The sequence below is a fragment of the Alternaria metachromatica genome (assembly GCF_023757995.1).
Source record: "Alternaria metachromatica strain BMP 0045 chromosome Unknown scaffold_22, whole genome shotgun sequence".
NCBI classification, from domain to species: domain Eukaryota; kingdom Fungi; phylum Ascomycota; class Dothideomycetes; order Pleosporales; family Pleosporaceae; genus Alternaria; species Alternaria metachromatica.
The window spans coordinates 1-22,700 of NW_026055513.1; the positions used below are offsets into that span (position 1 = coordinate 1).

At 46.0% G+C, this 22,700-nt stretch overlaps 5 protein-coding genes across 5 annotated transcripts; 4 read left to right on the forward strand and 1 right to left on the reverse strand.

The window, feature by feature from the left end:
- Positions 1 to 716: 716 nt before the first annotated feature.
- On the reverse strand, positions 717 to 4,377 carry CFT1 (mRNA cleavage and polyadenylation factor subunit; the record flags this gene model as incomplete). The annotated part of the gene is made up of 3 exons (XM_049334945.1): positions 717 to 1,841; positions 1,892 to 2,334; positions 2,388 to 4,377. The coding sequence occupies 3 exons, from the start codon at positions 4,375 to 4,377 to the stop codon at positions 717 to 719; spliced, it is 3,558 nt and encodes a 1,185-aa protein (XP_049185789.1).
- Positions 4,378 to 4,674: 297 nt separating this feature from the next.
- Positions 4,675 to 6,497, forward strand: J4E83_008049 (uncharacterized protein; the record flags this gene model as incomplete). The annotated part of the gene is made up of 2 exons (XM_049334946.1): positions 4,675 to 5,233; positions 5,281 to 6,497. 2 exons carry the CDS (start codon positions 4,675 to 4,677, stop codon positions 6,495 to 6,497), a joined length of 1,776 nt encoding a protein of 591 aa, XP_049185790.1.
- Positions 6,498 to 15,203: 8,706 nt separating this feature from the next.
- On the forward strand, positions 15,204 to 15,858 carry J4E83_008050 (uncharacterized protein; the record flags this gene model as incomplete). Its single annotated transcript, XM_049334947.1, has 2 exons — positions 15,204 to 15,274; positions 15,327 to 15,858. 2 exons carry the CDS (start codon positions 15,204 to 15,206, stop codon positions 15,856 to 15,858), a joined length of 603 nt encoding a protein of 200 aa, XP_049185791.1.
- Positions 15,859 to 18,265: 2,407 nt separating this feature from the next.
- J4E83_008051 (uncharacterized protein) lies at positions 18,266 to 20,203 on the forward strand (the record flags this gene model as incomplete). The annotated part of the gene is made up of 4 exons (XM_049334948.1): positions 18,266 to 18,405; positions 18,461 to 18,890; positions 19,262 to 19,284; positions 19,768 to 20,203. The coding sequence occupies 4 exons, from the start codon at positions 18,266 to 18,268 to the stop codon at positions 20,201 to 20,203; spliced, it is 1,029 nt and encodes a 342-aa protein (XP_049185792.1).
- A 456-nt stretch (positions 20,204 to 20,659) lies between these two features.
- Positions 20,660 to 21,324, forward strand: J4E83_008052 (uncharacterized protein; the record flags this gene model as incomplete). The annotated part of the gene is made up of 2 exons (XM_049334949.1): positions 20,660 to 20,841; positions 20,895 to 21,324. The coding sequence occupies 2 exons, from the start codon at positions 20,660 to 20,662 to the stop codon at positions 21,322 to 21,324; spliced, it is 612 nt and encodes a 203-aa protein (XP_049185793.1).
- Positions 21,325 to 22,700: the final 1,376 nt, after the last annotated feature.

Consider the following 22,700-nt stretch of genomic DNA (forward strand, 5'->3'; position numbering starts at 1 on the left):
CCCCATACTTACCCAGCCCTTCTCTCCTCCCCCTCTCCCCCAACTCCCCCCACCTCATCAAAAGATTCCCATCAAGCACACCCCTCGCCCCAGTCCCCGCATCCCACCCGCCATCACCCGTCGCCTCGCTGCCCATTCTAAACGCGCGCGGATTGAGCGAGCAGGGCGAGTCGAGCGTATTAGCGAGGTAAGCCGTCAAATTAGATAATCGACGATAGGAATCTTCTGTTAGGGGGGTGAGCAAGGCGAGCGTGCCGGACTGTGTTGTGTGCAGGATTTGGTGGAGAGGTTGGGGTGGGGATGGTGGGGAGGGGGTTGTGGTGTCCATGTCGTCTTCGTCGGTGACGGCGGGGTTGGACGCGAAGGCGTCGGTTGTGGAAGGGAGGGATAGGTGGGATTGGACGAGGTGGAGGGACGTGGGGAAGTGGCCGGTGTGGAAGGTGGATTTGTGGAGGAGGCGGGAGCCGGCTTCGGATTTGGGGTCTGTGAGGTTGATGTGTTAGTTGGCTGTTTGGATGTGTAAGTCTAGAGGTGAGGGTGGGAGGTGTACTGTCTGGATCGAATTGCAGGACTTGCAGGTTCATATCTGCGTCTGCGACGATGAGGTGGAGTTGTTGGTCAAAAGGTAGGAAATCCACTGCGATGGTTTCTAGATTATGCTTTGAGCGGGAGAAGAGAGACATCTTGTAGGGCTCTTCCTGTTTTCGCTGTTAGCATCATATCTCATAGGGCCGAGTTACTGTAATCAGAAAACTTACTGTATACCCTGTGAACCAAACACCCCGGTATGCATCTGCCATAGCCAGCATACCCGTTCCAGGCAGATTCTTCAAGTCGCTGACGTAACATTGCATGTCTATGAACGCGACTGGCAGCAAGGTGCCGTCTTCCTTGAGACCTCGGACCATGCACTTCTGTCCCTGAGCCATGATCATGAAGCCTTGTGTTCCTAGCCCTGAGATGGCGGATACCGCGCCTTTAACTTCATCCTTGACGATGAGCTTAAGGCGTTTGTTGGTCTCCGGGCGATCCGGTTCGGGCACTACGGTGATGACTTCGAAGATACGGATGCAACCCTTAGTTGCGAGGTCTTCGCCGTGTACAATCGAAGTGCCGACTGCGATGAGGTCTTTGCGCTGGTGTGATACCTCGCTGACTTCGAGGTTGAGCGTTTCGATGCAGAGGATGACTTCCTGGGGATCTAGTACATGCGTGTCGATGATGGTCCAGGACTTCTCGTCTAGTAGTTTCAGGACGCCACGCTCAATCTTGGGCTTGAAGCTCATGTCTTCCTTGGGCAGTTCGTAGTGGTAAGTCTCACTAGGATCCAGTTGGTACTCTTCAAATTGGCCCGTTCCAACAACGTATAGTCCTGCCGGGTGGTAGGCAAGGGCGTGCACCTCCGCATCCATGGGCATGCGCCGTGTTGCCCATCCGAGGTGACCGTAGTGTGTTTGAGGCGGAAGTTGTGAGATACGCAGCGTGTCTGTAGAATCAAGGTATGCGAACCCGCGCTGGCAGTTCGATGTGTGGAATGATGTGAGACCCTTGACGGGCTTGCCACTAAGGCCAATCACGCGTGGTGCGCTTGATGACTCCTTGAAGATGAAAGCCGGGGTTGTGCCTCGCTGGAAGACGGTACTGTAGCCACAGATATCGCTCACTGCTAGCAGTGTACTTTCGAACCCTTGGTCCTCAGAACCTGCATCTTCGATGTATCTGGGTATGTGTTGTTGCGACAGCTTGACCCATCTCAGGTTTTGAGTCCAGAGTTCCGAAGCAGATCTTGATGGAGAATGGAAAGCCTTGTAGATGACGAGGTTATCGCTGGAAGTGCGGATCTGAATATCGTTAGTCGCTAGAGTGATATAAGTCTGACATGATATCTTACGATCAAATGAGGCGACTTTGTAGTCGCATCCCCCAAGTCCGCGGCTAGAATCTCGGTGATGGTAGCTTTGATCGCACTCCGCTTAGGAACATAATCCATTGCTAGTACCGGCGGTAAGAAGCTCAATGTCTCAGCAACGTAACACGGCTTCTCCATGTCGGACATGGCAAATACGCGAAGACCACCTTCTGGTGTCAGGAGAAAGGCAAAGACTTCCGTGAAGCTGGACGACTTGAAGAGACTGGCCGAAAGCCATGTTGTTCCCGTCAGCCCAGTCGCTTCAACATCTTCAAGCTCTCCATCACCGGTAGCCTTGAAAATCTTGACACTGGAGTCCTCGCGCAGGATCAGTAGGTAGGGGTCTGCGAAACTGGCGTTGATGACGTTGATCTCGTTTCCGTTCTCTTCGTCTTCCATGGGTAGGATTTGGTCCATATTAAGTTCTAGTCAACCATGTTAGTCTGAGAAGGCTGATAATGTGGACGACATGGCTTACCCGAATCGTACGTCCTGACCTCTGTCCGCATGACCTGGACAACCTTTGTGCCAGCGGCCAGCACACCCACAAAGAGAGTTGAGCCTTCTTCACGCTCAAAATCGCCCTTGTCGGTTTCAGTCAGCTCGTTGCCGTTGACTTCGTAGACCACAGTAGTTTCAGTGCCGTCGTCGATGGTCTTGGAGACAACCAGATACTGGTCATAGTCCACATCAGTAGCCATGTTGGCTTCAGTGTCCTCTCCAAATGCAGCAGTCACATCTCCCGGGGCTTGCTTTCGAGCATGCACAGCCCACACGCCATGCGCTGAGGGAAGCTCTTTGGTTGCGATACTGACAGGGTAAAGTTCGCGGTCAAGAGCGGTGATGGCTCCAGCCGACCCTCTACCCGTAGACAGCATGATCTCGCCCTTGTTCAAAGAATCAGTGACCTTGCCAGGATGGAGAACGGCGGTCTTTATCGGTGCTATACTTGGCAAGACGTCGTGTATCCTGAATGTGTACGTTCCTGGCGCCGTGGGCTCGGATACAGCTGCGGTGATCTTTTGAACCGCCGGGGCTGTATCGTTGTAGAGATCATCTTCCATTTCATCCATATCCTCCTCGTCAGACATGTCCTCGTCGCCGTCGGAATCAGCATTCGTTTGCTTGCGTCGCAATTGAGTGGATGAGCCAGTCCAGCCTAGCATTACTGACTCGCCGTCCTCACTGCCAACGAACAATCGCCCTCTGCCAAGATTACTCGTACATGAGGCGGCAGCTTTGAGAATCTGACCACCATGGTCTTCCGAGACAGTCTGAATAGTCATTCCGGATACAGTCCGACCGTCGAGGGTGAAGGTAAGGATGAGGATGCGCCCGCTGTTGAGCACGATCATCACATCACCCGTGTCCTGCGACAACAGCTCGACTTGGCATCCTTCCAATTGCAGGGCCAGGTCTGACTGGTCGCTGAGCGGGAATGATGTGCAGGCCTTGGCGAACTCGTTCACGGCCACACCATTCGTCTTTCCTCCCTGGTCGACGTGTATAATCTCGTTTCCTCCTACTAGCAGAGCACCGCCGATTGGAGATGGTAGCGGTACTACTCTCGTAATGTCGTACGGCAGTCCGGTGACTGAGAGGAGTGTAGTAGAGGCCTTTTGTTCGAGATCGAGGGTAAAGACGGAGTAGGTGAGGATGTCTTTGCGGTGGGCGAGTAATGACGGGGCGGTGGCTCGCGAGGCAGCGACTATGCCAAAGGTGGGTTCGCGGTACTCGTGCAGAAAGGCGAGGTGGACGGGGTGTGTGAGGGTAGGGTCGAGGTTGGTGAGTGGGAGGACGAAGGAGGACGAATACGGGGTCTTGTGCTCGCCATTCGCCTGCTCAGCCTTGGTCTCCTTGGGAGCCTCGGCATCGGAATCATAGTCATCTTCGACGAGATCACGCTGGCGAAAGGGCAGAATGGCGAGGTTGTGGGTGCCGAACTTGAGGGCGGCGCATCTGCTGCTGGGGTCTGCCGTCAAGAAGTTGTACGTGTCTTTGAGATCAGCGGACCAAGGGGCAATGCCGGGCAAGTCTGGGTTCTCATAGTAGTGTATTGATATTGTATGGAGGTTGTACGTCTCCGGGTCCCACTCCACCAAACTGAGCTTTGCATCCCGAAACGCCACCAGCAGCGCCTCGCCCTTTGACTTTGTGTTGAGCGCTTTCACGCGCGCCAGCGATATGACGGTGCCGGCGAGGGGGAACTCGCCCACCAGCACCAGCTTGGCCGTGCTCTCGGTGCGCTGCAGCGGCACGTCGGCCGCCTCTGTGTCGAGGTTGGCCGCGGCATTCTCCGACTCGTTTCCTCCGCCCGGGGTGACTTCGGTCGTGGTCGCCTTGAGCTCGAAGATCTGGAGCAGCGAGTTCTTTGCGACGACTAGGTTGTTTGACCTAGAGTGCACGAAGGGCAGGCTGATGGCATGGCTGACGGCGGTGGGCGGGGCTATCTCAGTGTAGCACTGCATGGTGGTGGTCGAAGGTCGCTGCCACACTTCTCATGGCAGTCGTGCGTGGGTGGGGCGGGATAGCTCAGCGCGAAGTCGTGGTGTTGACCGAGGTCGCGTCAAAAGAGCTCATGCGCGATTCTGTCTAGCGTGTTGTGTTGGAGCTCCAGCCCGGGAAGGTTCGACCCATGCTAGCTGTTCTGGGCGGATCGAAGCAGGGTTCTGGCCGCTAGACGTCATTCCAAACAGCGACGGCTTCTACCTGGAATCCCCTCTTCTCTCCTCCAGCGATAGCAACTGCTGTCCACGGGTATCAACATGGCGCTGATACAGACCTCTCTCATCTGGGTCGCCTACGCCGTCGCCGTGGGAATCCTCTTCCTCATCGCGTCCACATTCGTCTATGTCTATCAGAAGCCGCGCGATCGCGCCGCGGCCGTTACCATCGTCTGCATCTTCACCACTCTCGCCCTGCTCGCAACCGTCCTGCTCATTCCGGTCGATGTCGCTCTCGTCTCATCCACCTCGAGATCCAGTCTAGGCCGCAAGAAGGATTGGGCGACGCCGGAGAAGGTCGATAGCATTGTCTACACTCTGCGCATCGTCTACTACACGCTCTACTCGCTCGATGCGCTTCTCTGCCTTCTCGTCATTCCCTTCACCTACTTCTGGTACGAAGAATACGATGAGGACGCGGCCGAGCATGGCGAGCAGACAGCTGGCCAGCGCATTGCTGGTGCTCTCAAGTGGACTCTCGGCTTCCTCATCTTTGTAGTCGCAATCTTCCTCGTCGGCTTCTTCGTGCCCTTTGCGAAGCAGGCCAAGGATGATAAGCGTCTTGATCTCGACTACTTCAAGCACCTTCTGTCAGAGAACCGTAAGCAGCGACTTCATCTATCCATTGACGTTGACTAACTCTATTAGATGGCGAACGCGCTCTATCATTCGGCCTCGGCTTCCTCATCACCGTTGGAACCGTCCTCTTCGTGCTCTACACCGGTGCTGGAATGGCTCTCCTCCCCGTCGCCATGATCAAGTCCGCGCCATCCGTCTCAGCCCCCACGCTCGCCGCAAACACCGCGTCCCAGCTGGAGAACAACCGCGAGCGCCAGAGACAGCTCGAAGGTCGCAACGAAGGCAGCGAGGGCGGACTGGACAGCAGGGACAGACGGGAGCTTGAAGCCCTTGTCCGCGAAGAGCGCACCCTCATCCGCCGCGAGCGTCTCGCTGCCGAGTCCAGCGGCGAGGACCGCCATTGGATCGTCAAGGCCTGGATCAAGACCGAAGCCTTCTTCCGCCCGCTGAAGCTCATCGGCGGCCTCATCCTGATGGTCTTCGCCCTCGTCATCTTCGCCAGCATGCTCATCACCGGCATCGACAAGGCCAAGAACTCCATCTGCGGCGCCCACTGCGGCTACATCCTCGGCCACATCAACATCTTCCAGCCGCTCAACTACATCCTCGTCAAGTCCGCCAAGGTCTTCCCCATCGACTATGTTATGTTCCTCCTCCTCGTTCTCTTCTTCTTCTCGGCGTCAGTCGTCGGTATTGCAACGGCTGGCATCCGCTTCCTGTGGATCACCATCTTCAAGATCCGCAAGGGACATACTTCGCCCCAGGCACTGCTCATGGCTACCGTCCTCCTCACACTCATCACCCTCGCGATCAACTACTCCGTCGCCATGGTCGTCGCACCCCAATACGCCACCTGGGGCCCGCAAACCTACTGCGACATGAAGACCAACAGCCTAGACGAACAACCCGATTGCACCGAGCACAAGGACCTCATCAAGGCCTGCAGCGAACTCGCTACCAACCCCGCTGCGCAACAGGTCTGCACACCTTCCGTGCTCAGCACCTTCATCAACCGCGTCACCATCAACTTCCCCTTCTTCGGTGTCGTCCTCTTCTGGGCTCAATTCGCCTTCTTGGGTGTTTACCTTATTGTGTTCTTGACTACGCTGTTCAAGGCGCCTAGTCTGGATCAGGAACAGATTGATCGCGACCTTGAGGAGGAGGAAGAGGAGGGTCTGCTGGCTAGTACTGGACGCAGGTTCGGTGCTGCGTGGAGTGATGTCACTGGAAGGGCCAGGAAGCCCGTGGGCTATGGCGCTACGGACAGGGATGAAAGGATTCAGTAGATGAAGAGTGCTGTGGTGTCTCAAAAGTGGGTGTAATTTGTTTTGTTAGGAATGGAAGGTAATCTGATATGGGATATGCGTGGGATGGTATGTTTGTCTTTTGGTCTTTCATGTTTCGGTTTAAGTCTTTTGCATTTCTCTAGCTGTCTTCTCTCCTTAGTTCTCATGATACCTCATTTTGGCGTTTAGCAAGTGCGCGAATACATGTTCAATGTCGTCTTCAAGAGCACCTATGCATACGACCGCCGAATGCGAAAGCTGTGTGACCACGGCTCTCGAATAACCGGCCCATGCTAGAAGTCGCGGTCATTTCGAATACTTAGTGAGCAGCACATAGCTGTCGAACGCGTATTTTAAATTTATTAAGTTCGTGTTGCAAGCAATAGTATATATATATAAGAATAAGTATAAAGTGTAAAGCCTCTATAGCTTACTTATAATTAGTTAAATTATAAATTTTATAAAGCTTAGTGTACTAAGCTTTTAGCTAATATTTTAATATTTTTAATTTTTTACTAAAAAGATACTTTTAGTACCTTAAGTCTAATTTAGAGTTATCTTTATAGTAAAAAAATATTAAAAGATATTAAAAGGCGTTAAAAGACTCTAAGCTAGTCTCTTTTAGAACTATAAAAATAATTTTAATATTAATTTAGAATATATTACTATTAGTAATAAGATTATTACTAGCCTATAGTATAGACTAACTCTATACTTACTTATATAACTTTTCTTATACTATAACTAAAAATAACTAGAAATAATATAATATATAGTAATAAGTATACTACTAATAGAACTTACTATATTTATTCTTTATTAACTATAACTATAATATTATCTCTATTTACTAATAACTATTTATTAATTATTTATTAGTAAACTAATAATTCTATAGTAAAAGCTAGTCTAAAAGGAGTAAGATCTATTACTAGTATATAAAAAAATATATTTTAAAAAGATTAAAATCTTATATTTAAAGGTATAAGTATTAAGTAGACTAAAACTTAAATTTTTAGCGCTACTATTTTTAGCGTAGTAGTTAAAGCTTTTAAAATTTAGAGTAGTAAGGTAACTATTTTATAAATACTAATATCTACCTATAGTAAAGAGAATTATAATATAATTATATATTTTTAATAGCTTATAACTAACTAAGCTATAAATTATAAAGTAATAAAATACTAAAATCTTAGCTTATAAAATTATACTTCTACTATATATATACTCTCTATCTCTATCTTTATCTCTATCTCTATTCTTATTTTTATTCTTATTCTTATTCTATAGCTTATAGTAAAATTAGAGATCTAAAAACTTATTAAAGATATAAATAGTAGCTTAAATCTAATACTAAAAGCTATACTAATTAAATAAGCTCTTAACTATATTCTTACTCTTTTCTATAAGTTTTTCTAGTATTAGTAAGTCTACCTAAAGCTAATTTTATTACTAGTTATATTACTTTACTTACTAAAGCTTAATTAAGCTTTTTATTATTACTATATTAATTATTTTTCTTTTAAATGCGTTACTATTACTACTTTTATAAGTTCTCTTAAAGTTATTATTCTAGAAGCTATTATAAAGGCTATTATAAACTACTATATTTATACTATACTAAAGACTGTTATAAGCGCTCTAAAGAGCTACTTTACTAGTACTTTAAAGCTATATACTAGGCTTATTAATATTTCTATTACTTTTATTTCTATTACTTCTATTTTTATTATCTTTACTATATATATAGTTAGTATAAGACTTTTTATTATTTTCTTTTTTATTCTTACTTTTAAAAAGCTTATTAGTAAGATATATAAGCTTTTTAGTAATTATAGTTTCTTATCTAAAAGAAAGATAGAATAAAAAGACTATTCTATTAACTATTTTACTAAAAGAATACTTTTAATTAATTATACTATTACTATTTATAACTAAGTATATAAAGTAAAAAGTAAAGTAATACTACTTTCTTCTCTAGCTTTATAAAAAGCTATACTCTAGTAAAGAAATACTTTAGCTAAGATACTTTATAAAAGTAATAAAAGCTAGTATAGTAAGAATATAGCGTTTATAAATTACCTTATATAGTAAGATACTATTTATTAGATAGTAGCTATAATAGACTACTATAACTTCTATTAAGATCTAGAGAAATAGTTATTATATTATAGTTATTAGCTAGTTACTTTCTATAAGATAGATACTATAAGGCCTAGTATAGTATTTCTATTACTACTATATTATCTTACTAAGTAATTAGTATAGTGTATAGTTCTTAACTACTATATAAACTACTTAAAAGTATATAAATATATATAGTTATAGTTTATATAAGTATTAGTGCTAATAGTAATATACACTAAATATCTTAAAATTTTAAAATTTTCTAGCTATTCTAAGATAGCCTAGAAGCTAGGCGTTTTTTAATATTTTTTTACTAAATAAAGTCTATAAAATTAGATATAAGACACTAACTAATAACTATAATATAATAACTATTCTCTTATAGTTATACTCTTACTAGCTTTAGTAGAACTCTAATACTACTACTATCTATATAATAGTATTTACTTACTAAAGATAACTTATAAATACTTTTTTATCTTTATTTTATTTCTTATTACTCTTTTTAAGAATCTCTTCTAATATAGTTTACTACTAGTAAATATAACTCTCTATTACTTTACTTAAATATAGCTTTACTTCTATTTTAATTATATACGTAGTAAAGTAAATATAGATAGTATCTTTACTTTAGAAAAAGTACTTAATTATTAGTATACTTAGAATAGACTTTTCTAGAATTCTAGTAATATATAGATCTCTAGCTACTAAGTAATCTATAATATTAAGATCTAGCTTATAAAAAAACTATTCTATTTTATTAATAAAATTCTTAAATATAAAGTTTTAGTAAAGAATAATAGTAGAATTTATCTACTTTAGGTACTTATAAAAAATATATATAATATAGTAGCTATTAATAGTTTTAGTAAAAACTATATTATTAGTAAAGTATGCCTTAAGAGTATAAATAATAGTAGTAGTTATAAAGATAATAAAGAAAGTTATAAAATTTACTATAATACTATCTTTTATAATAATCTTAAAAGAATTTATATAAGTAGTAATAGTAACATAATTTAGAGGTAAGTAATTAAAGTAGATTAATAATAAAATAATTTAGTTAAGTATTAGTAAAGTAGCATAATATAACTAGTAATAAAATTAGTTTTAGATTAACTTATAATTACCTTAGAGACTTATAAAAAAGTTATTTAAATAGTATAGCTTTTAGTATTAGCTTTAAGTTACTATTAGTATTTTTAATATATCTTTAAAGTTCTAAAAGTTATAGAAATTTAAAGAATAAAAGAAGCGCGCTTCTACTAAGATTTTAGTATAAGTATTCTAACTATAAACTTTTAAAATATATTACTCTATTAGTTATAAGCTAATAAGTATATATAATTATATTATAATTCTTTTAAAGATTAGTATTAAAATTTTTTTATAAAGTACTTTAGTATTAGAATAGCTCTATAGCTAGCCTAAATTTAAAAGCTTTAACTACTTTAGAAGTAGTAGCGCTAAGGCTCTAAGCCTTAGCCTATCTACTTTTAGAGTACTAAAATTTTTAGTTATATATTCTTTAGTGTACTAGTAATAGACTTTACTTTTTTAGAACTAGTTTATAAGCTATAGAATTATTAGTTTACTAATAAAAAAAAGATACTTTAGTACTATATACTATTAATATAATACTTATTTATAAGTATTTATTAAAACTTTTATATATAAAAAGTTAGTACTAAAATACTTTTAATAGTATTATATATACTAAGTATAATATAAAAGCTTTTTAAAAATATTTTTTTATTCTTTAATACTTACTTTACTTACTATATTAGTAAGTACTTTTTTATTTTTATTTTTACTACTACTATATATTACTAACTAAATAAATATTTATATACTTTAATAGCTATAAAGCTTTTTTTTTAAATTAAATTTTTAATAACTTTAACTTATTTACTTTTATTTTTCTTTTTAATAATAAAATACTTTTTTTATAGCTATAAAATAAAATTAAAAAGCTTTATAGCTATAATATTAGTAGTAACTTAGTTTAAAAGTTTATAAAAAATATTACTAGTATTAAATAAAGTATAAGTACTAATAAAGTTATAGCTTAAGTTAATATTAAAAAAGCTTATATTATTTTATAAACTAGCTAGCTTATTTTTAAGTAAATTTTTTACTTTTACTAAAGTAATAATAAAAAAAGTATATTAAAAAAAGTTATTAAGTATTAAGTTAATACTTTTATTAAGTTTTAATAAAAATAAAGTATAAAAAAAGTTATAAATAAAAAAAATATAAACTTTATAAAGAAACTATTTAAAAATAAAAATAAAGCTTAAATAGCTATAGTACTATATTAGTATACTTAAGTTATAAGTAAAAATAAGTAAATAGTATATATTACGCTAAAAATAAGTAAAAGAATATTAGTAATAGTATTATTAGTTAATTAAAACTATTAAATAAGTGTTAATTTATTCTCTAGGGTTTCTCTTAACTAGGCGCTACTACTATGGCTGTCGAACGCGGAAGTTAAGGTGACCGCGACTCTGAATGGACTCTGAGGATTGCGATCTCTCTTATTTGATGAGTACCTTTTGCGTATGTAGTGGGTATGTATTTCGGGAGTTATGAGTGGCTCGTCTTGCTCTGCGTCATCGCAGTACCATGGATGGGATGGAAGAACCGCACTTTGGAATTGCGCACACACCGAGACTTTGAATCGATCAGCGTACGTTGGAAGGCGAGGTGACCGCGCCATTGGGCGCCCGACCTTGGTAGAAAGTCGCGGTTACCTCGAATAGCCAGTGAGCGAGACTAGGCTTTTTACATATAGATATCCTGGATCCTGCCTCCTCTACTCCTCCGCTCACCCTCTAGGATTCCCTCCTTCGATTTCTGACACACTTCGCCTTCGTACCTAAACATCGACGTCAAGTCAACATGGCCAAAGTCAAGCGCAAGCGCGCCTCGAAGCGTCCGCGTACCTCCTCGCCTGTCAAGAAGGAAGGCTCCAAGGAACTTCGTGATCCGGCTGTAGCTCTGCCTGAAGCTCCTCACCAGCAAGATCATCCAGTTCAGCACGTCCCGCAAGACGTTCCTCGAGAAGCTCTTCAGAATGCTCCTCAAGATGTCCCTCGAGACCTCCCTCAAGATCTCCCACGCGGTCCCTGTTCTCGCGACATGATGTAGGTTTTCCATCCTGATAACTGCACACGTAACTGACAGAGTGTTTAGCAGCATTGCCAATGCCGCCAACTCGCCACTGCTCCGTCTTCCCGCCGAGTTGAGGAACGAGATCTTTGCCTATGTCTATACTGACGCAGTCTATCACCCCGGGCTTACTGACTATGGTGGTGAACCACGTGCCAACCTAAGGGGTTCGGAGTCGTACCTGAAGAGATGCGAAGTCCACCTTTCTCTTGTCTGCCGCCAGCTGCATACTGAAACAGCAATGTTGCCTTATGAGCTTGGTTCGTTCGTTTTTCAGGCATTGGGATGGTGTTCTCACGTGGCGATAGTGAGGATGAGAAGTGTTCTGGAACGACGATCGCCAAGGCAGCTTCATGCGCTTGGTAAAGTGACGCTCTGGCGATATCCATACAATCGTCAGCGCTTCTGGGTACAGACAAGGACTGCTGCATACTGGCTCGCGAAGCTAGATGGGATGGTGTTCGCCTCTGCCGCTGATATGTACTCCGGAGTACCCTTGCACTTCGACATTGCTGATTTTGGTCCATCTGATTCTAAGAGGACGTGATGCGGAGTGGATCATCGTCTTCTTCATGGGAGAGTTCTTGTAGCAAGATCGACAGCTACGCCTTTTCGCTTGCTGCGATAACTCAAATACTCTTATCTCCTTACTTCTCGTGACATCTACATGAACATCGGAAGCTGAGGTAACGGCACTACAGTACGGCTTCTCCATCTTTCTACTCAGCATGAGCGCATAGTCTTGCCTTGACTGCAGCTGTCAGCTCGATACTGCTTTCGCATTTCAGGTTCGTCGGTACTCTTCTTGAAGTAGTAATGTGATTGTATCTAGTGACGTCACCTGTTTACAAGCGGCTGTCGAACATGGAAGCTGCGGCTCTGACAACGGCCAGTTCAGATTAGCAGTCACTCTCATCTTGATTGGTCAGCCCAGCTTGGGTGATCTTCTCGACCCTTTTATATACTCCGCCTCCGGAGTCGTACCCTGGTTCTGTCACCTCCATCCCATGGTACACTTGATGACCTATCGCAACAAGCGACTCACAACTTCCGAAATCTATTTGTACCTATCTAATTAGGGTCCCCTCGGAAAAAAAAGAGAAGTATCGTCAACACGAGAGGTTTTCAACCCTTGCTTCTGTTTTACTCCTCACTCTTATCCCATCCTCCTCAGAATTCCAAGCTGAAGCCAACATGGCCAAGCGCAAGCGCCCATTGACCCCTCCTGTTACCACGCATTCTGTGAAAAAAGCACGAGACCAAAGGGCATCGCGTCGCGCAGCTGCTCACGATGTTCGCGACCCAGCTCGCCGGGATCAAATGTAAGATGCAGCACTTATTCGTAGACCGTAACTAACAGAATCTAGCACCACGCTCAATGCTGTCAACTCGCCTCTGCTTCGACTCCCGGCTGAGATCAGAAACAGCATCTTCGCCCACGTCTATACTGGCATGTTCTACTATTTTGACGAAGGTCATGAGACGAAGCCCTCCGGTCGATATTGCGTTATGGCCGGCGAACCATGGCTTGAGCAGCGGATACCGGACAAATTACCTCTCGCCTGTCGCCAGATGCACGCTGAAACGGCTCTACTACCCTATGTACTTGGTACCTTTCAATTCGGGGCCGAAACGTCGGGATTCGAAGGGCTCTGGATTTTGAAGAGGTTCCTGGGAAGGCGAACGACGAAGCAGATCGACGCGATGGCTAACCTAGAGCTCTCTCAGTGGTCGGAAGTGTTGACTTACTATTGGTACCAACAAAACACTGCTGCATACTGGGTCGCCAAGTTGGAAGTTCTCTCAGCCTCTGCTGCCAAGATGACCCCAATGGAATGCTCGAGCTTCGATATCTCTTCTCTCGGACCATCTGATGGTTGAGCGACGCTTTCATAGACCGAAAAGTTCCTTTCTTCATAAGCGTTCCTGTATCTATCCGCTGAGCCGACTGTACCCTCTCCGGTCACTGCAACGACTCGAAGTCTATCCTCTTGTTCAGGTCATGATGAACTCATGCGAGTCAAGAAGATTAATGAGCTTGATAGTATTTGAGCCACTGCATCTTCAGAGAAGCTGGTGATCGAGAAAGATACACGATGACTCTTCGGTAGAATATCCCTCCACAACCATTCCGAGTGTCGTACTTTTCATCTGAGGATCAGGATTTAGACAGTCAGAGAAGCATGGAGCCTCAAAAGCAGATCGTGATTGAAGGTCTGCGCCAAGTTCGCGACCCAGAACGCCCCAGTCTCCTCAATCACCTCGTGAGATGGAGATGCGTCACCCCGATATCCATCGAATGTCAAACTTGAGATTGCGCCAATTTGCTGTTTTGTCCTCCGATTCATGAACAGGTCAAGTGCGTGCAGATGATAGCACAGGGAATCGTCCTCGTCCTCGCCCCGGATATCAAACGACCCAAGACTGTATGGAAGCAAAGCGGTTTCTGCGTGAACTTGGCGACAAACACGAAGTAGGTTAAGATCGCGAAGTGTGTGGGCACTGGACTCGTTATTGATCTGCATACCGACAACGTCGCCATATGGCCAATAGTCGTCGGCAAGACCGTACTCGACACCACGGAAGACCCAGCCGAAGATCATGTTCCTGATCTCACCTGGGAGGCGGAGTAGAGGAGAGTTGATAGCGTTTGACTTGTGACTATACAACACTGTTAGCAAGATATCCATCAACGAAAGGTTGTAAATCTTACATATCGTCGCGCTCAGTCTCAGAACGATGCCGAGCACGGATCCGAGTCATAGCCTCTCGAATGATACGGTTGTCATTAGCATCCCCATCTAGCTTCTGCTTTTTTGCCAAGGCGACGGCTGAAGGCGACAGAGCGCGCTTTCTGCCGCGGTCCATGATCTGCGCTTGTAGAATTTGGAGAATGGAAGTTTCAATTGATGGTGAGAGGTAAAGAGAGAAGAGATGAGGGAGAGATATCGCTGTTTAAATATTAGTGAGGGGACGTGCATGCTGGATACTCAAGGTAAAGGTTGATCTCGATGTATGTTGGCCGTTTTAAAAACGTGGTCACCTCACCTTCGAGATCCGACAGCCGGCTGTGGATAGACGATGTGCACTCAGTTGTACTGAAAGTGGGTGAACGATGAGCATGCTACCTGTTCCACTTTGCGCACTCATACAGCGGTAAGAACTAGACAGCCGTATGACGGCACAATATGCAAGCTGCCCCGGTGTTCCAATTTGAATTTCGCACTCACCTCGCATGGTAACCCAGCAACGGGTCAACGACAATAGCGCGCCTGCCTCATTCCAGCCTTGGCAGAGGCTCTTGCTCTCTCACTCCCGCACTGCTCTCGCACTCCCGTTCCACCGCCACACTCCTCGACTCCTTCGACTGCACTCTCTCGACGCTCACTCACAAGATCGCCATCAATGTCTTCAGCACTCAAGGCAAATCAAATCGCAGCCGGTCAAAAGTGGAAAGCACACAAGCGTGACAAAATGTGAGTCTTCCCACTTCGCAGTGGGAGTTTCATGACTGACGATATCCTGTAGCACCGAGCTCAACGCGATCCAGTCTCCGCTCCTCCGTCTACCCGCCGAGATCAGGGAGATGATCTACACACATGTCTTCCGCAATGAGATCTTCGAGCTTGATCAGAATCTCAAGCCTGATGTCGAGGCGTGGATCCTCAACGGGGCTGTTACACTCACACCTCACGATACCGATTCGCATCCTCAGAGATACCCAGGCATGGAGCTGCTTCTTGCTTCTCGCCAAATCCATCAAGAAGCCGCTCTACATCCTTACAAGCTCGCAACATTCGACTTCGGTGTCTCATTCAACTCCGGCCGCCTTGTTGGAATCGGTCCTAAGCATATAGCTATGAAGTTCTTTCTGAAGGAGAGATCAATGGCGCAAGCTGAGGTTCTTGCCAGGATGCAGGTCTGTGTGAGTGGAGAACAATGGTCTCCTCAAAAAGCTCTAGAGAGCAGGGCGACGGCGAGCAGGAGGAAGGGGAGCATGAGGAAGGGAGACGGGGCATACTGGGCTGCAGAGTTGGGCTGCCAGGACTTCTTCTCTTAGCTGTCCGAGAAATATCTTATAAGGCCACGAGATCATGAATCACAACGACGGCGATGATGAAGCCTCTACTAGTAGCTGTACTGTCTCCTAAAAAGATGTCTTACACTGAGCAAGGCTTCCGCAATACACTCTCGACACTCTCCTTGCTCTTCGTGCACATCACAGCAGTCGGGGTGCGACAGAGTACTGCTGGCTGTAATCGTGAGCCGTGCGGCAATAAGACGTTCGGGCATCAGAACGGTCGTTTGCAATGACGTATTCTCAAAATGGCGACTGTTATGAGGTTCGGACTTACCTTAGTCACCCAACAACCACAACAACAACACGACTTCCTCTTTACATCACCGTACTTCACCCGCAAGCTTTGCCATTACCACTGCACCCAGTTTCGTTTATTTCGCGCCCACAGCGCCACCTCACCCCCGGCGCATTCAGTTCTCGTGGGCAACGAGATGGCAGACGCAAGTCTCCAGAAAGCCGCATCGGAGACGCAGCTTATACAAGATGCTGTTCGCCGCGACTCGATGTAAGCATACTCTCACTCACGCCCAATGGCTCTTTGACTGACTATTGATGCTAGAACAGAACTCAACGCCACCCAGTCGCCGCTTCTTCGCCTTCCCGCTGAAATCCGGAACGCGATCTACACCTACGTGTTCAGTGATCAGGTCTACGAATACAAAGCCTCGGGCAGTGACGCGGTCTCGATTACCCGTCGCGCTGAGTATTCGTGTCTTGGTCTGCTTCTCGCTTCTCGACAAGTCCACCACGAAACCGCCTTGCTTCCCTACAAGCTCGCAACCTTCGTCTTGGATGACGGGTGTGCATTTTTGCCCGAAGAGTCACCAACATTCTTGTCGAAGAGATCGGAAGCGCAACTTGCAGCACTCGGTCGAATTGAGGTTATTTATGGCATGATGAGACATCATGGGATTGGAGCCGATTTCTTGAGGGAACTGCATTATTTCTACTCGTGAAATTGCATGGATCATTGGTTCGACGTTTGAGTCTGCAAATAGTAGCCTTGTGTTTGTATTGGTTGGTACACTTGTATTGGCGAATGTCACCCACACCGAAATGGCCCAGTAACTTCAAAGACTTTTGCATTCTAGAGTAAGCCTTTAGTGTTTGTAACAGAAGAATGAACTCATTTGTCTACTAGGGATGGAGTGACTTCTTCTTGGTGCGACTCATAGTTTAACGCAAGAACTGCCTTGACTGTGAAACCCGGCGTTACATTTGGTGGACAGATTCTCACTCGCTATACGTGTCTCACCGAAACAGTCTGAATCGTAGGTAGAGATGTTCGTTTTCTATGACGCACGGCTGCCCAGCGCAACGACAACGCGACTTCCTTATTGTAGCCTTGGCACATTCCCCGAGACTCCCGTACTTATCTCGCGCTCTCAGCCATCCCCGCACCACTCAATCTTGTCTGCCTCACATTCAAGACGCCACCTCACCAGCAATGTTTCGGACCTCTTTCGGGATACAGATGCTTCACCGGGCTCGCCGTAGGGCTCGTGTCAAGGCTGCGGCTCGAAAGCGGCTTCTTCGAGAACGCGCCCGGCTTGACAACATGTAATCATTCATTTTCAAGCGTCGCCAGTTTTATGTAGGGCTAAGATTTTGATTCCAGTACCACGCTCAATGCCGCACACTCACCTCTTCTCCGCCTTCCTGCCGAGATTCGAAACCTGGTGTATCACTACGTATTCTGCAATGAGATATTCAGGCTGAACGAGCACAAATGGTCCTGTACAAAGACCACCACGCTGGTTTCCGACAATGGCGTCAGTCTAGACCTACCTCGTGTCTCTCGTCAGCTCTATCAAGAAACAGCATCACTTCCGTACAAACTGGCAGTCTTCGACTTCGGAACTCGCATCGAAGCGTATTCCACTATGAGGAAGTTCCTGAAGAACCGATCGGAAGCGCATATTCTGGCGATGAGGACATTTGGGTTCTCGGGGCGAAGTAGGATGCGACGCAACCTGCAAAGAAAATATACGAACAGGGAATTTTGGCCGGCAGTTTACTGGGCCAAATGGTTGAGGATTAAGTCTGGCCCACGAGCCTAGGTCGGTTACTCGTTTGCGCTCCCTGGATTCACAGTCGAGAGTGCAAGTCTACCAGCCATGCCGTGTATACTTTGCAGGACAGATCGATGCGGAGGGAAGAAAGTGTTGTACAATAGCGCGCTCGCAACAAAATATATCGGACAGAATCTCGCACTCAGTTCTATATACCTAACAATCAAAGCTCATCCACATTCCGTCTTAGCAAAGTGTCCCACACCCGTGCGCTGCCCCCACACTAGTCCACTTCTGCCGCGTTCGTTCACCATCCACATACTCGTCCACTTCCTTCCCATACTCCTATACTCGCTCAACCCGCATCACCCCTAATGGCTGGTTCTATAGCTCTCACCCCCTCTCGAAAGCGCGCTGCGCTGGCTACCACCGACGCGCCAGATGCTAAGAAGACGCCCACCTTCGACATCGGTGGCAAGGACGTTGTTGAAGACCATGACGTCAACGATCGCATGTAAGTCTACAGCTGTGAATTTTCTTTGGGATATATCGCTAATGCCGCATCGCAGTACCGCGCGCAATGCCACCAAGTCTCCGCTCCTTCGTCTGCCCGCCGAGCTCCGCAATCTGGTCTACACCTACGCTTTCGACAACACAACCTACACCTTCTTCAAGAGCAATAGAGACACAGAGATAACGCCGTGCAATGAATCATTTACTGAAGATAGCATGAGCCTGCTTCTGGTATCACGTCAAATTCACGCCGAGACCGCCTATCTTCCTTATAAGCTCATTACATTTGATTTTCTGGTCAACAACGACAACAAGAGTCAATGGAAGCCCTACGTAAGGAAGTTCCTGGCTAAGCGTTCCGAAGAACAGATCAAAGCTATGTCTTGTCTGACGCTACGCCGCTGGACCTATGAAGAACAAGGGTTCGCGACGGGGACTGGATTATACTGGGTCAAGAGGCTGAAGATCAAGAAATATAGATCTATCGTTCGTCATGCACGACGTAATCGCTAGTAATTACTGTTCTTGACAAGCGAAGGTTAGAGCAGCCAGAAGGTCCTCGTAGGAGTCGCTTCTCACGAATCAATTTGATGTGCATCAACACCGCTGTTCAGCATCAAACGCATTTCACCTTTGAGCTGTCACAGAACGCACTATAAGCTATTAAAAGTAGTGAATCTCGTAAAAGATTAAATGCGTAGCAAGCATTGTTGAAGCTGGAAAGCCGTGACACATACGGTTCCTCGGGCATATATACTATCAATTTGGCAGACGGTCTTACACATCACAGTAACAAGTGGTGAGAAGACCCGCTCTACGATAGAAGGCACATCTTTGCTTCTGCTCGCGTCTCTCAGAATGGCACATTGCTGGTAGAAAGGTATGCTCTTGACATGACGCGTTCTCAACTGATCTGACTCGAAGTTCCGCGTCACCATGGTTACCTAACCAGGTAGCAAACATGGCGCACCTGTTTGCATGCCATCTAGCGAACTCTCGCACGCTCTCTCACCTCGCACCTCCATTCTTGTACCCCCTCCCTACCTTAACCGCACGCGTTTCAACATTGTCGTCACTCCAAGCGCACACCAACCCGACCTCTCGCGACTGCTTCGCAATGTCTTCAGCCGAAGTGCCTTTTTCGAAGGGGAAGCGCGACGATAAGGCTTGCGAGGAAGCTGCGGCGGTTCTGCACCATGCCCAGTGCAAACACGACCCCGGGGAGCAGGCTCAGCGTGAGCAAGCGCTCCTTAATGAGAAGCGCCGCAAGAGAGTCATGGTCCAGAAAGCCGCTAAAACTCGTCGCAACAACATGCAAGTGTCCAGCTTCACAAAGCATGTTCTACAGCTAACACGAGTCCAGGCCCGAATTCGTCCCGTTCCCTTTTCTCCGTCTGCCACCTGAGCTTCGGAATACCATCTACGGTTATGTCTTCGAGGGCAAGCAGTACAGATTTTGTCGTGGCATTTACAGTGTGGAGAAGCCGGATAGAGGGATCCTTTGGCGCCCAGAACAAAGCAACGGTCTTGGTCTACTTCTCGCCTCTCGTCAGCTTCATGCAGAGACTGCGTTGCTTCCGTACAAGCTCGGCATCTTCCAGTGCGATCTCGTGGATCCCAAGGACAATGAGAAAGCCTGCCACAGCCAGGCAGTGCGAGACTTCTTGCAAGCCAGGTCCCGGAAGCAGATAAGTGCCATTGCTAGACTGAGTGTTCGAACGGTGAAGTGGTGCGCCGAAGTCCTTTGGGAGAGGACTCAAACTGGGGTTGATTGGGCAACGGAGTTGGGTGGACGGTAATTGGAAGAGTCCTTGTTGAAGAACAGGCTACTTGGTCTTATGTGAACGACATGAATCGGATCTCTACCTGTGCTGTGTTGCCAGGACGAGAGAGCAACCGTCTGTTGAGATCGAGTCACGGATATTACAGCTATAGGAAGCTTCTTCGAAGTAGTTATATGACGGCAGATTAGTCGATCAATACACGCCACATGCACTCCGTCCGCTTGAATCAAGCTCTTGTATTGACGATACTTCTCTTTTGGAGAGGACCTGATTGGATGGGCGCATATGGAATTCGGAAGTTGTGAGTGGCCCATCCCGCTCTGCATCGGTACAGTACCATGGGTTGGGGTGGATAGGAACCAAGTATAGAGCCATCACGCATTCTATTGCGTCTTGTGAAGTTTCTTTCATCTCTCCGTTCAACGACGCCATTTTTAACATTATTGACACTTAAACAGCATACCTACCGTCATGGCGCCTCGGAAGCGCGTACAAAAGCCTCGTGCCGACGCACCATCTAACGAAAAGAAGACGCGCGATATCCGAGCTCAACGCAGGGAAGCAGTGCGCGAGCAGATCCTTCGCGAAAAGGTTCTCCCAAATGAAGTTCCTCGCGAGGACGTTCCTCAAGGCCAAGCTCGCCGCGATAGGATGTAGCTGCCAGTTTCCTATGTAATCAAAATAGTCAACTAACAAGACATCGTAGCACTCAACTCAACGCTCTCAACTCACCCCTCCTTCGCCTGCCGGCCGAAATCAGGAACGTCATCTTCGTTTACGTCTTCACCGGCATGGAGTATACATTTGACGAATACTGTTGGGAGGATCCCAAGACTCAGTGCCTGGACTCGTTCGACCAATGTAATCTGGGTCTCATCGCTGCCTCACGCCAACTGCATGCCGAGACAGGCCCTCTCCCGTATAAGCTCGGCTTCTTCAGTTTCGAGTTCAGGGTTTCCAAGGGCAAATGGTCATACTGTGTGGAGAGGTTCATGGAGAACAGAACCAGAAAACAAGAGCAGGTTATGGACGATAAGAACATGGTGGTTTGCCAACTCGGTATGCAGGCAGGAGCTGATCGTTACTATCACGGTAAGTCGGCTTGGGATAATCCATATCTTGTTACAGGAAGATGAACAGGGTGTTTATGGGAAGGTGTTGCTTAGCAAATAAGTAGAAGAGTGAATTGGATGCAGCTGAAGGTAGCATTGCGATATCTCCCAGACGCGATCTCGAAGGGATGTTAGCGAAGTCTGGAGAAGACACGAACAAAGACGCGTTTCTAATCAACCCTCCATGTTGATTCATCCCGGGGTGAAAATACGCAAAGCTACAGTACAATAAGACTCGCTATACTTCATCTAGGCGCTGACCCCCTCCGTCTTTCGTTCTCTCCAAGGTGTGTGGCCCGTAAAGGGTCTGAGCTTACATGCTCCACTGGGTGGATGGCGATACTCGGTATCCTACTGGTGGGATCTTCTCGTTCCAGATCAGAATCGTGATACTCAGTCGGACTTTGAGACACAGCGCTCGTTGGACCAGAAAACGTAGTGGCCGCATTCGCAGCACTTGTGTCCACACTGAGTGGTGGTGGCAAGCTATGGCTTAGCCATTCTTCTTTTCCGCTGTACATGGATTTCCCGATCTTACTGAGCTCTAGGCGGATTTTACCTGGGCCCAGTCGATTGTTGGGCTCCTTGACCACAATCCGTTTGATGAGGTCGACGCACTGGCTTGTCCATGGATTATGTCTTGGTATGCGCGTGATTATTGGTGCGATGTCCGGTAGGCTAGCAAGGTGATTGTGGAACTCCCGCTTGACTTCCTTGGAAGATTTGTTATAGAACTTTGGATCCGCTGGGATACTCTGTAACAGTGATTCGCGGAACGATTCCACATGACGAAAGTCTAGGTTGACAGCGTAGGTGACAATCTCAGAGAGAACGCATCCGAAAGACCATACATCCGCACTCCTGCAATCTGTTTTTTGGGGGGTTTCTTGATCCAATTCTGGTGCCGTGTACATCCCTGGGTATCTCTCAGGTATAGCGTTGGACACAGATTTCGGTCTCTCGGTTCTGTGCGTTTTTTGTGGATAGGAAGAACTTGATGGAGCGTCATCTGCACTCAAGTGTCTGTTATGGCCACCGGAATGTCGCTTAGGCTTCATTTTTGAGAGCCCGAAGTCAGCGAGTTTCCATTGTCCCACTGGATACAGTTCATTCTCACTGGTTCTTTCAGGATAGACCACTAAGATGTTTTCTGGTTTGACGTCGTTGTGGGAGAGCGATGAGTGTAGCTTGGAGGAGATCAGCCGATTATGAAGATAATCCAGTGCATCGGCAAGATTGACGCTTTCTGAGATCAGATCGCCGGGCCACATATTGGCGGAACCTGTCCTTTCTGGTGTGGCTGTCGCGTGGCGTATCCTCCTCAGATTAGAGCGCATCGTGGTCAGGAAAACATTGAGGTCGTACGCGGCCAGTTCGTAAACAATGTGATAAATGTTAGT